Here is a 14,130-nt window from a genome sequence, read left to right on the forward strand (position 1 = left end):
GGATTCCGGCGTTGTGGAGGTGGGATATTAGGGTACAATTGCAGACTGTATCAAAGGCGGCTGAGAGGTCTAGGAGGATGAGGGCGGTTGTTTCCCCGTTGTCAAGCAGGGTCCTGATGTCGGTGGCTGCAAAGTGGGCGGTCTCGGTGCTGTGGTTGGCTCGAAATCCGGACTGGGATGGGTTGAGGGATCCATTGGCCTCGAGGAATGCGTTCAGCTGTTTATTGACTATCTTCTCGATAACTTTTGCAGGGAAGGAAAGAAGTGAAAAGGGGCGGAAGTTCTTGAGGTCTTTAGGGTCCGCTGTGGATTTCTTCAGTAGGGCGTTGATCTCTGCGTGCTTCCAGCTCTCTGGGAAGGTGGCGGATGCGAGGGAGTTGTTCATGACGTTCCGTAGGTGGGGAGCAATGATGGTGTTGGCTTTGTTGAAGATGTGGTGAGGGCATGGGTCTGAGGGAGAGCCAGAGTGGATGGTGTTAATAGCGTTGGCGGTGTCTTTGGTGCTGATGGTTGTTGTAGGGGGCGTTAGTTCGGTGTCTTGGGCGGGGTCTGGGCGCCGAAGCTGTCGTGGATATCGATGATCTTGCGGTGAAAGAACGTGGCGAGGGACTCGCAGAGGTCTTGCGATGGTGTGATGTCGTTGCTGCTGGCGCTGGGATTGGAGAGCTCTTTTACGATGCTGAAGAGTTCCTTGCTGTTGTGTGTGTTGTTGTCCAACCGTTCTTTGAACAATGTCTTTTTGGTGGTGCGGATCAGCTGGTGATGTTTGCGAGTGGCGTTCTTGAGGGCTGTCATGTTTTGTCGTCTGTTCGCGGCGCCAGGTTTTCTCGAGGGTTCGGCAGGATTTTTTCGATTCTTTGAGGTAGTCTGTGAACCATGTTGTTTTCCGGTTGCTGGGCTTGCCTGGAGGGTTCTTCAGTGGTGCAAGGGCATTGGTGCTGTTGACGATCCACTGTGTGAGGTTGTGGTAGGCTCGGGCATAACATTATACTGTGGACCTCTACCGTTTCTTCCCCCTCTAATGCTTATTTGGGAAAGCATTACTTTTTCTTTGAGTTCTTTTCTTAACTTTTTCTTCCTCTATCTTATTCTGCAAACGTTCATAATATTGGGCCATAGTCAAGATCTCTGTGGGTGTTGCAGCAGGCAATGTGCTTTCTCTACTCTAACTAACTTTGTGGAGATGGGTGGCAACAATCCTTTAACAAAAGTCTGAACTAGTAAGTGTCGACCTGTCTCAGTCGTCGTGTCCTGTCCACTATAGTCAATAAACACCTTGCTGAGGCGGGAGAAGTAGTCGGATGTAGTTTCCTCAGGTTTTTGTTTACAAGCAGTGATAGCTGTCCAATCTACCTTCCTAGCTGGAATTGTGGCCTTCAATTTTTTTACTATATTACCTGGCAGCTCTAAAATAGCTTCTGCAGGCCTTTAACCTGGTTTTCTATCTCTATCTATTGTCGTCAAATCTTCCCACTTATGCTTGAACAAGGCCTCATCGTCAACTTTCCTTATGGGTCTCCAAATATCTGGGGGTAGAATTAACCCAAAGAACTGGTCTATGTCAGTCAGTGTCATGGTATAGGTAGTAATAACCGTGTCCAACCCTTCATAGAATCCGATAGGATTCTTCCGGGGGTCAGGAAAGTCCTTTTTGAAAGCGAAGATGTCAGCTCGAAGCCACAGAGTGTACACCCAATTATATAATGTCCTACTTTTGGCATCTGGACTATCCAGTCCATCAGCAGTACCTGCCCTCCGAGAGGGGACAAAAACTGGAGCTGCTTCCCTTATTGGTGCCATATGACCTCCAGTCGCACCCTCATTTACTAGTGGTTGTTCCTCTTCCTCCTGGTCTCTTCTTAGACCCTCCATCATTTGTAGAGTGAGCGCTAACAAACTGTTGCTTTCCTCAGCACTTTCTCTCCCCTCCGTCAACTTACGATACAATCCTCTAACATGGTCTGCTGGTGTCACTTCGTGGCGTTTCTCATAAAGAGAGAATATTTCATAAGTAAACTGTTGTAGGAAGTAGCCCTTTTGAGGTGGTGCATAAGCCTCATAGATAGCACTTATCTGGCTACAGGTAAAAAGATCCTCCAGGCAGGTGCGAACTAGACCATCCAAGGCCTGTTTCTGTGCAGATGTGATGCAGGGTGTGTGGGATCGCTCAGAAATTGTGGTCTCTGGATCAGATTGAGCGGGAGGGGCAGTGGGATCGGGAGGTAGGGGTTGGGCATTTTCGGAGGGTACATTTCCATCGGCCGGCTGTGGGATAGGATGGGAAGGGCCATAGTATGGTGGTGGTAATGGATGGAGGAGAAGCTCCTCTTCATGTGGGTCTGCTTGCGCTAGTGGTGTGTGACGCACAGGATACTGACCAGACACATTCAACCTGTGTTCTCTATCTGTACACACAAGGTTGGATGCAACTTTTTCCTGTTGTAATTCTATCAATTTCTGTTTATCGCTTTTTCTAGCCTCTTTCTGTAACCTTGCCTGAGCCCTTCTCTCTCTTTCAGCTCCGTCCTATTTCCATTGGCCTAGGGCGTCAAACATAGCTTGTTGTGACCTTCGTTTAAAGAGCTGGATTTCTACAGCTTCAATTTTGTGAGATTCAAAAGAACCATATATGGGCCACTGAGTCTCTTTATCCTTGGACGTGTATTTATGACATAATGAATTATACATTATGGGAGAAACATTATGGGAGAAATACCGAACTTTATGTACTTGAGGTTCCTTCCGGGGGAGCTGGCTGACTATCTTCTAGCACCCTCGATCAAGATATACAACAACCTAACCATCGTGCAAATTTACTAAACGCCGGCATGTATTTCTAGTTTCTTGAAAACGGCTCTACAAATTTTAGAAAAATGGACAAATAATCCACTTTACCCGCTTAACTTTCGTTATTTGCAAATATCGAAATACCAAGTCTGGATAACTAGAATACCAAAAAAGGTGTCATCAACAACCTTATCAAACGGATTTACCAAGTACGGCATGCTTTTCTATGTTATCTTCAATAATATTTCTACAAATTTCAAAGGTCGGACAAAAATTCCACACTACCCGTTTTATCTTCAATCTTTGCAAAGAGTGAAATTAAACAAACCAGACAACCAAAACAAAGTAAAAACAAAAAGGTGCCGCAAATCAGCGCCCCTACCAGAATCCTTTGTCTCGTTCTCCAGGTGGTCTCTTTACTGCAAATATCATCCAAGTCTATCGAGGGCCCGAGTCAGGACCAGAGCCACTTCAGGGGTCTTTTAGGATGTAGTGAAGGTCTGGTGTTGGCTACGAGGGCGAGGGTCGTTTTCGCGTAGGCCGGCCCCACCACCGTCTGTTCAACTTCCTCGTTGGGACCCCATGACCGGGTAACCGCGTCTCTGATCGGCCTTACGTTGGGCGCCAATTGTGGATTTGGGGGTCTTTTGGCAGACCACCAAAGGTGCAGGATCACCCTATAGTCCACGCGCCCGGAATACAAACTGAGACCAACGCTGGAGCCAGAGAGAAAGGATATTTATTGCAATCTCATGAGATGGAGAGGTGCATCAACAACAGACACACACAGCTGTCTGAGGAGGCAGTCTGATCAGTGCTTTGGTTCTGCACTTTATATACCCTCTATCCTGCCCCAGGCATGTAAGGGAGTTGTACCAATAATACTTAATTACATTCCTAAACAATAGTCAATCTGGAGAATCAGCAGGTGAGTAGCTTTTGGGGGTTTCGCGGGACATGGGCAAAACATTATAATTACATAGTACACAGAGGTCAATCTGATTAGGTGATACTGCAGGGCATAGCATGATTACATGTCAAACAAAGGTTAATCTGGTAAGCACAGGTAAAGGTGAGGCCCCTGCAGGGTGTAGGTGAAAAGCATGTTTATACAAATAAGTCCACAAATATTAGTTGTTTGGACCACTGCAGGGCACAGGTGAGAGGTATGATTACACAGCAAGCAGGAATAGCCCTGTTGATGGACGCCTGCAGGGCGTAATGTACAGAATGAGGACGATAAACATCTGAGAAACTCCCTGTCCGACTAGTTGAGCACGGGCTGGTCAGTTTGTAGCAGGCCAAAGCACGAACAGGGTGGAATGTGGCAGGTCAAAAGTGGAGCTCGAGAGTGTTTGTGATACAGAGAGAAGGTCAGTTACAAAGGCACATCACAAAATGGTGGAGTGAATCAAAATGGCAGAGTGAATGGCAAGACAATAGACCCACTTTCCCACAGTCGCCCTCGTTGCGAGCTCATCTATTTTACAAGATGTTGCCTTTTGGTCCGGTTTGACCTCCACCGAATGTTACACAACTTTCACCCGGTCTACCAGCTTAGTGCTCTGCTTGCAACAGTCCCAGGCCCACAGAAACCGCTCCGATATCTTGATGTAGTGTGGCCTTTGTGTCTGCTATGGCAGCTAACACGTGGGTATATGTCGAGGCGTCTGTAGTACTATTCTCTACTTTTTTAGACCCCGAGGGAGCCGGTGAGGGGTTACTCGCCTCTTGTTGTGTGCTCCCCTGTCTATTCTTCAGTTTACCCATGATGGCCACCATCTTTTCAAAGGGGTCCAATTCTAGATAGTCGGGAACTCAATGAGGCACTCTGATAATGTTCTGCTCTAGGCTTCACTAACCTTATCGCCTGACTCCCAGACTTTGTAGCAATTGCTGTCCTGGGCTAGCTACCCCTGCACTCCAGTGCCAGGTAAGTGAGCTTCACCTCCAAAACATTTAGCTGAGTGGCAGTCCTTCGGGTATAGTTAACACCTGGGGTATGCCCTTGCATCAGATCCAGTATCAGTGGTAACCTGAGCCCAAACTACCCAGGTCCAGGTGTCTGGTCCTCACAAGCTCACCTTCTTTACATAAAGGTATTATCTTCCTCTGGTGCCCTCCCCACAGTCTTGCCTTGCACCTGATGGGCCTCAGCTAGACTTCTATGGGCACCAGGCCACACCTTTCTTCCCAGCTGTTTCGCAGCCCCAGTCGTCCGCTGGTGTGGAAGGTGTAGCATCAGGCCCCCCCAAGGTCTTCACCCGCTTGTCTTTGACGGGGGGAAGGGTTCTTCACCCGCTTGTCTTTCACGAGGGAAGGGTGTCACTACTCCATTTGAAAATCTAACCCCGTCCTAGGAAGGCCAGTGGTTCTCAAGCCTCATGTACGTTTCTCAATACTCAGCCCAGCAGCTCCCTGGACCTCTGCCCAGGCTCACATTGTTTCACGATATCCTCCTCTGGCAGGAAGGCAGTGTCCTCAGGCCCCAATCTAAACACACCTCCCTGTTGTGCTGCATCCATCCCCCACACAGGCCTCTATATTAGCCCCAACCTCCTATGCTGCTGCAGTACTCTCACCTTCGGGTCCTGTGAGCCTGCCTCCTGCTGAGGCTCCGTCGTGCCCTTTCTCTGCCTTCTCACGCCTCCAGCTTCTTGGGCCTGCCGCCGATTAGCAATATCCACGGTGGCTGCCACAGGCCCTCTCCGTCCGTGGGTAGCTCCGCAGTCTGCACCGGGCCTCCTCTGCGCTTAGATGCAAATAGCCGCACTCTGATGGCCATGGGCAGGAGAGATCCTCCTTATTTGCCGTTCTGTTGACCGCTGCGGTCCCCACACTCCTGTGAGTCTTGCCCCCACTGCAGGCGAGCCCAGGCTGCCACGACAGGAGGCTGCCCATCACCAGTCTGCTCTAACCGCACTTCTGACTGACTGACTGAGGGTATTTGTAGAGCACAGTTATGCTGAGGCATTTTGGCACTGGGTAGAGTGATCTGAGAGTTGCACTAAGATTAGCATTGTGTAAAGAGCCGGGTTTTAACCACTTCCATGCTCATGACAAGCTCAGCTCGTCATGGCATATACCTCTCAGGTGCTCATGACGAGCTGAGCTCGTCATGACCACACCCGTTTTCGTTGCTCTCCAGCACAGCAGGGGAAACTCTTAAGCAGCGATGTGGTTAATAGCTTTCCTGAAGATGGTGCATGAGGGCTAAAGTCGGAGCGTGACTGGGAGGGAGTTCCATAATTTGGCTGCCAGGAATGAAAAACGTTTCCCTCCCCAATTGACCCTTTTCATCTTGGGAGGAAGAACCAGCCCAGTGTCCATAGACCTTAAGCAGCGTGATGGAATGTATCGGGGGATAGTAATTATCCGTCTTCCGCCCCACCTCCATAGAGGGCTTTATGCACTAGGCATAGAGCTTTGAACTCCACCCGTCGTCTCACTGGAAGCCAGTGAAGTTGTTGAACGCTGGCCGAAGTGGAGTGATGCTTGGATAGACCATACAGAACTCGAGCTGCAGCATTTTGAAGTGACTGAAGCTTATTGAGCTGTTTCACTCCAGCGCCCATGTAAAGGGCATTTCAATAGTCAATCCTCGATAGGATAAGGGCACCAACCACCGTTTTCCTGAGGGAAAACTGGATGAATGGGAGCATTTTGCACAGTATCTTGACTGTAAAAAAACAGACAGAGACTACTTGGTTTATTTGGGGGCCCAAGTGAGATCTTTATCAATTAGAAAACCGAGGTTTCTAGCCTGAGACACCAGCAACGGACGTGTACCGGCTTCAGGGGGCCACCAACACTGGCTCCAGATTGAAGGTTTCTTGCCAAATTCCAATATTTAGTTTTTTTCGGTGTTATGTTTTAAAAAGTTGACATTCATCCATGATATCAGAGGAAAGGCAATCACGGACCCGTCCCGCTGACATACTGTAATTTTGAGTGACCGACACCACCAGTTGCGTGTGGTCGGCGTAAGACACAAGCGTGAGACCATGGCTTTTAATTAGTCTAGCCAATGGTGTTACATAGATGTTAAACAATGTGGGCGAAAGTTCCGAGCCTTGGGGGGACTCCACCCAGGAGGGTGAAGTGTTCCGATCTCAGGCCATCCCAGTGTATTATTTGTTCCCTGGAATCGAGGAAAGATGTGAGAAGGGTCAGGGCCTTGCCATTGACTCCCAGCCTATTTATGAACACCGTATGGTTTACAATGTCAAAAGCTGCTAAGTTTTTTTCGGCAGCTCCCCTCCCGTCCGTAATACCAATGGCAGAGTAGAAGGGCCCACCTACCGAGTCCTCCAGAACCTGCTATGGCCACACCAGCAAGCTAATGCAGCAGGATAATCGCTGGGCTGGTTGGAGCTGGCTGCTAACACGTCCGCCATAATCGGCATCGAAACCACGCCCCCAAACCAATGTTAATGATTAAAAAAAACTCCATTGTTGTATAAACAGGTTGTGAATGCAAAGGTCTGTAGAACTACTCAATAATAACTACATCCCTCTGATTTTAAAAAGAGAAGGCTGCATCAATCCAGTTTCAACAACTCATCAAGGCAAAAGAGGTTTTGCTGATTGAAATGTAGGATTTCTTCCTTTTAGTGAAACACCTCAATTGATGTCTAATCCTCAATTTATAATGTCTCCCTAAAGAACATCTATGCTCAGAGATCCAATTACTGTAAAGGTCCTGTGCATATCAAACATAAGTTACAATGTTACATTCCTTATGGAGCCCTTTGTTAAGGATATAACTTGTATCGGACTGTGCCTATAGTACAAAGCACTTGAGGGGGGCGGGTGCTGGTTTTGCGTTTTCTGCCGACATGCGATACGGTTTGCTGTTTCTCCATAGGCTAAGTAAGTTCACTGAAGCTTGGCTTCTACATTTCATGTTCTACGTGGGTTTCATATTGCTCTATAACTCTTATGACTATTCCTCTGCGCCTGAACTCCGTCTAGAATTTCCAGTGTTATACTGATGCACATCGCCTGTGCCTCCTGTTGTGCATGATCTGTTTTCATGGGTAACTACATGAAAATGATTATATGTAGGGGTATTGCTCGATGAAAATGCTCTATATGGATGTACAGTATTAAAACCAAATCTAATGGCAGTCATCGCTCTGTTTCTTCTATCTTTCAAATCAAATTCCAACAAAGACAAGCATTTGCAATGCGATAGGTTTCGCATTAGTGAAAATGTGAGCTTTTGGCATTGCAAATGCTAATGTTTTTGTTTTGTTTTTTAAATTATGCCAGCAGTAGCATAGTAAGAAAAGCAATTCCACTAATGAAGGAAAGGATGCAGTACTGCAGGCTGTTACTAGGTGTCCCTGGTGGTACTGCACCCTTTCCTGAAGACCTAAGATTTTAATTCCATTACCCAGTGGCTTAAGGAATGAGCGCTCGTTCCTTAAGCCACTGGGTAATGGAATTCCTCTGTTCTTTATGATGTCTGTAGCGTGACACTACTGAACTGCATTGTACGTGCTGCAGTTACAAACTTCAGATGCTTTTGAGCTAGCAGCAGTCTTTTAAACTGGAACTAGGCAGCAGATGGCAGATCGTGTGACAACGCAGCAAACAATTAATTGGGCATCAATTTATAATTCCAAGGACTATGTAAATAAAAGACACTAGTGAACTCAAGCTTCCAAACAAGTCAATAGGGTAACTCAGCACTTTTGTAAACAGATTTTATTGGATTTTATACACCAGTCACGAGATTCTATACAGTCGTTATTCATCTGTCAGTCATTTAAGAACCGTACAGTTATTTTGCCCCAATCTCCCCACCCTGTTCCCCTTAGTCAAAGCTGCATATTAATCTGATGAGATCTGATACGTGTCTTCGGAATCTTCCCTCTAATAATATAAGTAAATTACATATACTGAGGCTCGAGACAAAGGGTGCATATCAGCCGCGGTCTGTGCAGGTAACAGCAGTTGGGCGGGGGGCCATGTATGGGGGGATTTCCAGGGATGATCCAGAGGGAAAATTAAATAAATAATTAATTTTCTCTTGACATCGTCTCTCGAAATCCCCCCTTACACTGCCACACCGCTGCTACCTGCTCAGACCACGGCTGGTGCATGTACAGGGCTAGAATGATGGGAACTGCATGCTCAATTATGCGTGCTGGGTGTCACTAGTCTATGTAGCTCAGGGCGGCCAGTCCCCGGGTTGGATACACTATCCACAAATACACCCAAAGGGTAACAACACTTGAATAACTCTGGAACTGCTAGGCACAGAGTCCACTTGTGAAGGATTGTGAATAAATCTGCCTAGTCTGTCCAAAGTATGACTTGTGTGTCCGCCGTACGAATTGCCATTAATCAGATTTCCTTCTAAATAGTCTAAATCCAAAAGTTAACAACTGGCAGGGTACATGCACATTCGAGGGATGACTGCTGTTTCTCTTCACCTCAAAGAATCAAGACTGAACCCCTTTACCTCTCTCCTGCTAAGGAACAAGCTCTATTCTCTAGTCAACATAAGAATTTTCAGGACTTTAAAAGGTGTTTGTTGGTACAATAGAAGACTGAAGGGAGAAATACTTTCACGCTTAAGAGGTAACCAAAATATGGGTCAACTAATGTAATTTCTGGCTCCAAAGTATTGGACTGGGGAGAACTGGCTGTGATTGTAGCAGGTTGTCAATCATTTTTTACTGTTACCTGGAGCATGTCTTGTAGTTTTGAGACTCGTTATGAAAGGCAGAAATATATGAATGTGGGCGATTGTTTCATGGACATTAAAAAAAAAGTGACTATCACAATAGCAGGTGCTTGGCACCATCATGCCAATTCCATTACCCAGTGACTGCTCGCACTTGTTTCTTATGCCACTGGGTAATTGAATTACTATATTAGATGTTATGGTAAGGGTGCAGTACCACAGGCTGTTAATAGGCATCCGGGGCACACCTAGTAACAGCCTGTGGTACTGCACTCTTTCCTTCAGACCTAATATTTAAATTCCATTACCCAGTGGCTTAAGGAACGAGCATGAGCATTTGATTTTTAGGCTTTTGTAGCCTTTGCAGCACGCTTGAACTTTATATGTTTAAAGTTAAAGTGCAGTGCTGTCTCAATGGTAGAAAAGTAAATAAATAGAAATTAAAGGCGGGCGGCTGCCATGTTAACCGGGTAATGCAGACAATGATGTAAAGGCAGCGGCCCTCCTTTGTTGTGTATTTAATTTCTTTTTTACCATTGACGGCATGGCGCGCTTTTGTACATTTTAAGTTAAAGTGCAGCATACTGAAAAGGCTACAAAAGCCTAACAACAAATGCTCGCTCACAGTGGTGAAAATAAATAATAAAGAAAAGCTGGTTTCTTTTTGTATCACTGCACGCCGGAAGTGGCATGCCATGCCATTATTTTAATATTTTGAATCATGAGGCAAAGTGGTGCATTTGCAGGAGAGCTTATCCTGCTTGCAACAGCAGGCAGGAGAAAGTCATTTAAGAAAATGTTGCTAACAGACTATAATTAAAACATCCAGAGTAACAATACATGTAACATGGGCAGTCCTCATGGGAGGTTACAACAGGAGAAAAGGAGGTACTAAACCCATTGATGAATCAAAAGCCACCATTTACAACGGACAGTAACAGTAGCAAATTAAACAGATGGGCAGAGCTTAAAATCCATACCTGAATACTGCATGTCTCGAAAAGACAGGGCAAGCACTGCCTAGGCAAGACCTAAAAACGGATCCAAACCTTTATTCCTTTCCCCCTCCCTCTTCTGCCATTGTTGTTCACCTAAGAACTCCTATACTTTCTTAACCATCCGACCCAGTTTCTTCTTCACAGTAGTTTGATTCTGCTTCCAGAATAACCTGGTTCAGCACATCTGTGCCTACAAATGAATTTCCACTTCATAATGTGTTATTTTTCATCTAGTCCTTTTTGAAAGGAAAGTGTAAAATGACTGTTCTGTGAAGCATTTTTGAAATGTTACACGCATGTAATTGGTGTCAAGTAACACTATTTTTCTCCTTTTTACAGAAGAGCACGAGGAACCTTGCAAGAAAAAAATGTCTACAGAATGTAGATCTGCTAAAACTATTCCTAGTACGTTGAAAGATGAAAGAGAGACAGTTTCTGGCTTCACTAGTGAGTTAATGCAGAAAACAAAAGTTAGTAAAGTATGTGATTCACAACTAAGCCTAAATTCGGACGTGTCATCTTTGAATTCAGGCTATGAAGAAAAGTGTTTGAACACAGCCAGGACAAGTTGCCCAGTTGATGAAAAAGATGACAGATGTCAAAAGTCTGACAACGCCCTAACGCTGCCTTTTCTTGAATCCTCAGTAATGGCTTCCCCTACTACTGAATCTGCGGAAACGTCTCTGCCTCTGATTGAATCTGCTGCAAAAGTTCTGCCCAGTAAAGAACGAACAGCAACATCTTTGCCTCTGATTGAACCTGCGGCAACAGCTCTGCCTTTGGTTGAACCTGCAACAGCAGGTGAGTTGATTAAACCTCTGGCTCCAGCACTGCCTTTGATGGAACCTGTAGCTTTGGCTCTCCCTCTCATTGAACCTGCCGATATGTCTCTGCCTCTGATTGAGCCTGCAGCAACGGCTCTGTCTCTGATTGAGAGTGAGGCAACATCTCTGATTGAAGCCCCAGCAAAGTCTCTGCCTCTGACTGAGCCTGTGTCAACCCCTCTGCTACTGATTGAGCCTGAGGCAAAAGCTGACCCGATTGAACCTGTGGCTTCAGTGCTGCCTTTGATTGAACCTGCAGGTTTGGCTCTGCCTCTGATTGAGACGGCAGCAACAGCTCTGCCTCTGATTGAGCCCTCTGCAGCAGCTTTGCCTATGATTGAGACAACCACAGCACTGCCTCTTATTGACACCACAGCAACGGCTCTGCCTTTGATTGACACCACAGCAACGGCTCTGCCTTTGATTGACACCACAGCAACGGCTCTGCCTTTGATTGACACCACAGCAACGGCTCTGCCTTTGATTGACAGCACAGCAACGGCTCTGCCTTTGATTGACAGCACAGCAACGGCTCTGCCTTTGATTGACAGCACAGCAACGGCTCTGCCTTTGATTGACACCACAGCAACGGCTCTGCCTTTGATTGACACCACAGCAACGGCTCTGCCTTTGATTGACACCACAGCAACGGCTCTGCCTTTGATTGACACCACAGCAACGGCTCTGCCTTTGATTGACACCACAGCAACGGCTCTGCCTTTGATTGACACCACAGCAACGGCTCTGCCTTTGATTGACACCACAGCAACGGCTCTGCCTTTGATTGACACCACAGCAACGGCTCTGCCTTTGATTGACACCACAGCAACGGCTCTGCCTTTGTTTGACACCACAGCAACGGCTCTGCCTTTGATTGACTCCACAGCAACGGCTCTGCCTTTGATTGATACCACAGCAACGGCTCTGCCTCTGATTGAACCTGCAGCAGTGCCATTGCCTTCAACTGAGTCTTCGGCAGAGCCATTGCCTCGAAGTGAGTCTAAGTCCGTTCTGGTACCTCGAAGTGAGTCTGCGGTAGTGCCGTTGCCTCGGAGCAACTCCACAGCAGTACCTTTGCTTCTAAGTGGGTCAGCATCAGCACCTTTGCCACAGAGCGGATCCATGGCAGCACCTTTACCTCGTAACGACTCCACAACAACAGCGTTGAATCTGATCCAATCTGTGGCAAGGGCATTACCTAGGAATGAATCCACAGTAACAGCTTTGCCTCGCATCGAATCTACATCAAGTTATCGCCCAGCACAATACAGTGGATCAAAACTAAATGCTGTGGCTAATGAAATTATCCATTCTTCCAATATCCCACATGAATCCGCATCTAAAAGCACTTCTCAAACTATGGTCAGTCCTGTTAAGGTGCCTCGCAAGTTAACAGCTGAAGACACCAAACAAAAACAGACTTTCTTCAACAAGCTCTATAAAAGTGTTGCTTGGAAACTTGTTTCTGTTGGGGGCTTTAGCCCCTCTGTGAATCATGTGGAGATCCTAAGAGCAGCAATAGAGTCTCTGAAATCTACATTGGATGTTGATTTTGTCCCACTTAAAGAACTGGCAGATTTGCCTCAGAATAAAACTTCTCAAGAGAATATTGTGTGTGAACTGAGATGCAAGTCTGTGTATCTGGGTACAGGTTGTGGGAAGAGTAAGGAGAATGCCAAAGCTGTTGCTGGAAGGGAAGCTCTAAAGGTGTTTCTCAAAAAGAAGGTGGTAGTTACAATCTGTAAAAGAAAGTATTGCGGGCGGGAAATTGAAGACCTTGTGCTTCTTGATGAAGTTGCTCGACCCATAGGCTTGCCTCCTGCGTTGAGAATTCCTCAGGATCTATTGTAATGTAACCCAAATCATATATGTTGCTCTGTGAGTGTTTTATAGTCTAAGGATAAAGGGGAAATTCAATGATTGGTTTTTGTTTTGTAGACAAATTTGTTTCAAGATATTTTGTATTTGCTTCCTCCTTTCCAATTTTACAGAAAAAATATATTTTGGTTCTTCTTACTCCTTGGCAGTTAAAATAATTTATTAAAAATAAAAGTTGGACCCAGTTCTGCTTGCTTGTAGGTTGTGTGCCACAGAGAAGGGCCAGTAATGATGGCTTGTTCTTCATATGGTAGGCATTCACTTTGGCTAACATGGCCACTTCAGAGCCTGACCTGCAGGATGGGGTACCATCTATTTAATTTTATGCCTCAGTGGCAGAATACTGTACATTATTTCATAAAATGCTTATTTTATTTCCTAATTTTAATGAAGGTGTGGAAGTATTTGTAGTTTTGCATTCAAATAGAAAGATAATGTTATTTGTCTTGTTTTAATGAAGTGAAAGTGACTAAACAATCAACATTAATGCATTCATACAAATAGATACAATTCTAAACAAAATAAATGAAGAAGTATCCACTTAGTTGATATAGTTTTCCCTAAACTGGATCGTCTCAATAGCAAAGGATTTTTTGGACTGGTTAAGTTTTAAGCACAGATGTTTAATGTTTCCAACACATCTGTGAATCTGATTAATTGCCAGAAAACGGCAGGATGGCACTGTTGCCAAATGCAGGGAAAATGTTTTTGGGAATTAATGCCATTAAAATGTTTTTTCAATTAATATCATTGTTTCTAAAAGAGTCAAATTAATTTACCTTGTTTCCCAGTTCTAGGTTTAATAGACTGTTTGTGGTATGGCGTTACTGTCACTCAGAAGCAACAATGTAACGTAGCACTAACAACTGATTATTTGAGCACACTCACTAAAGAACGTAATTCAGTTACTTTGTGTTATGCTTTTTCAAGGTTTAGCCCTCGCACA

The 14,130-nt window shown here is 45.6% G+C and overlaps 1 protein-coding gene across 4 annotated transcripts in view; it reads left to right on the forward strand.

The window, feature by feature from the left end:
• Positions 1–13,929, forward strand: part of CDKN2AIP (CDKN2A interacting protein) — a 91,457-nt gene extending 77,528 nt beyond the window's left edge. For all 4 annotated transcript variants that reach the window (XM_078677992.1, XM_078677995.1, XM_078677993.1 and 1 more), the window contains one exon: positions 10,822–13,929. In XM_078677992.1, coding sequence (XP_078534118.1) covers positions 10,822–13,157 — 2,336 coding nt within the window. In that variant the 3' untranslated portion in view covers positions 13,158–13,929. The remainder of the gene's footprint in view (positions 1–10,821) is intronic.
• Positions 13,930–14,130: the final 201 nt, after the last annotated feature.

Source organism: Lissotriton helveticus, chromosome 2_2 (assembly GCF_964261635.1).
Source record: "Lissotriton helveticus chromosome 2_2, aLisHel1.1, whole genome shotgun sequence".
NCBI lineage: Eukaryota > Metazoa > Chordata > Amphibia > Caudata > Salamandridae > Lissotriton > Lissotriton helveticus.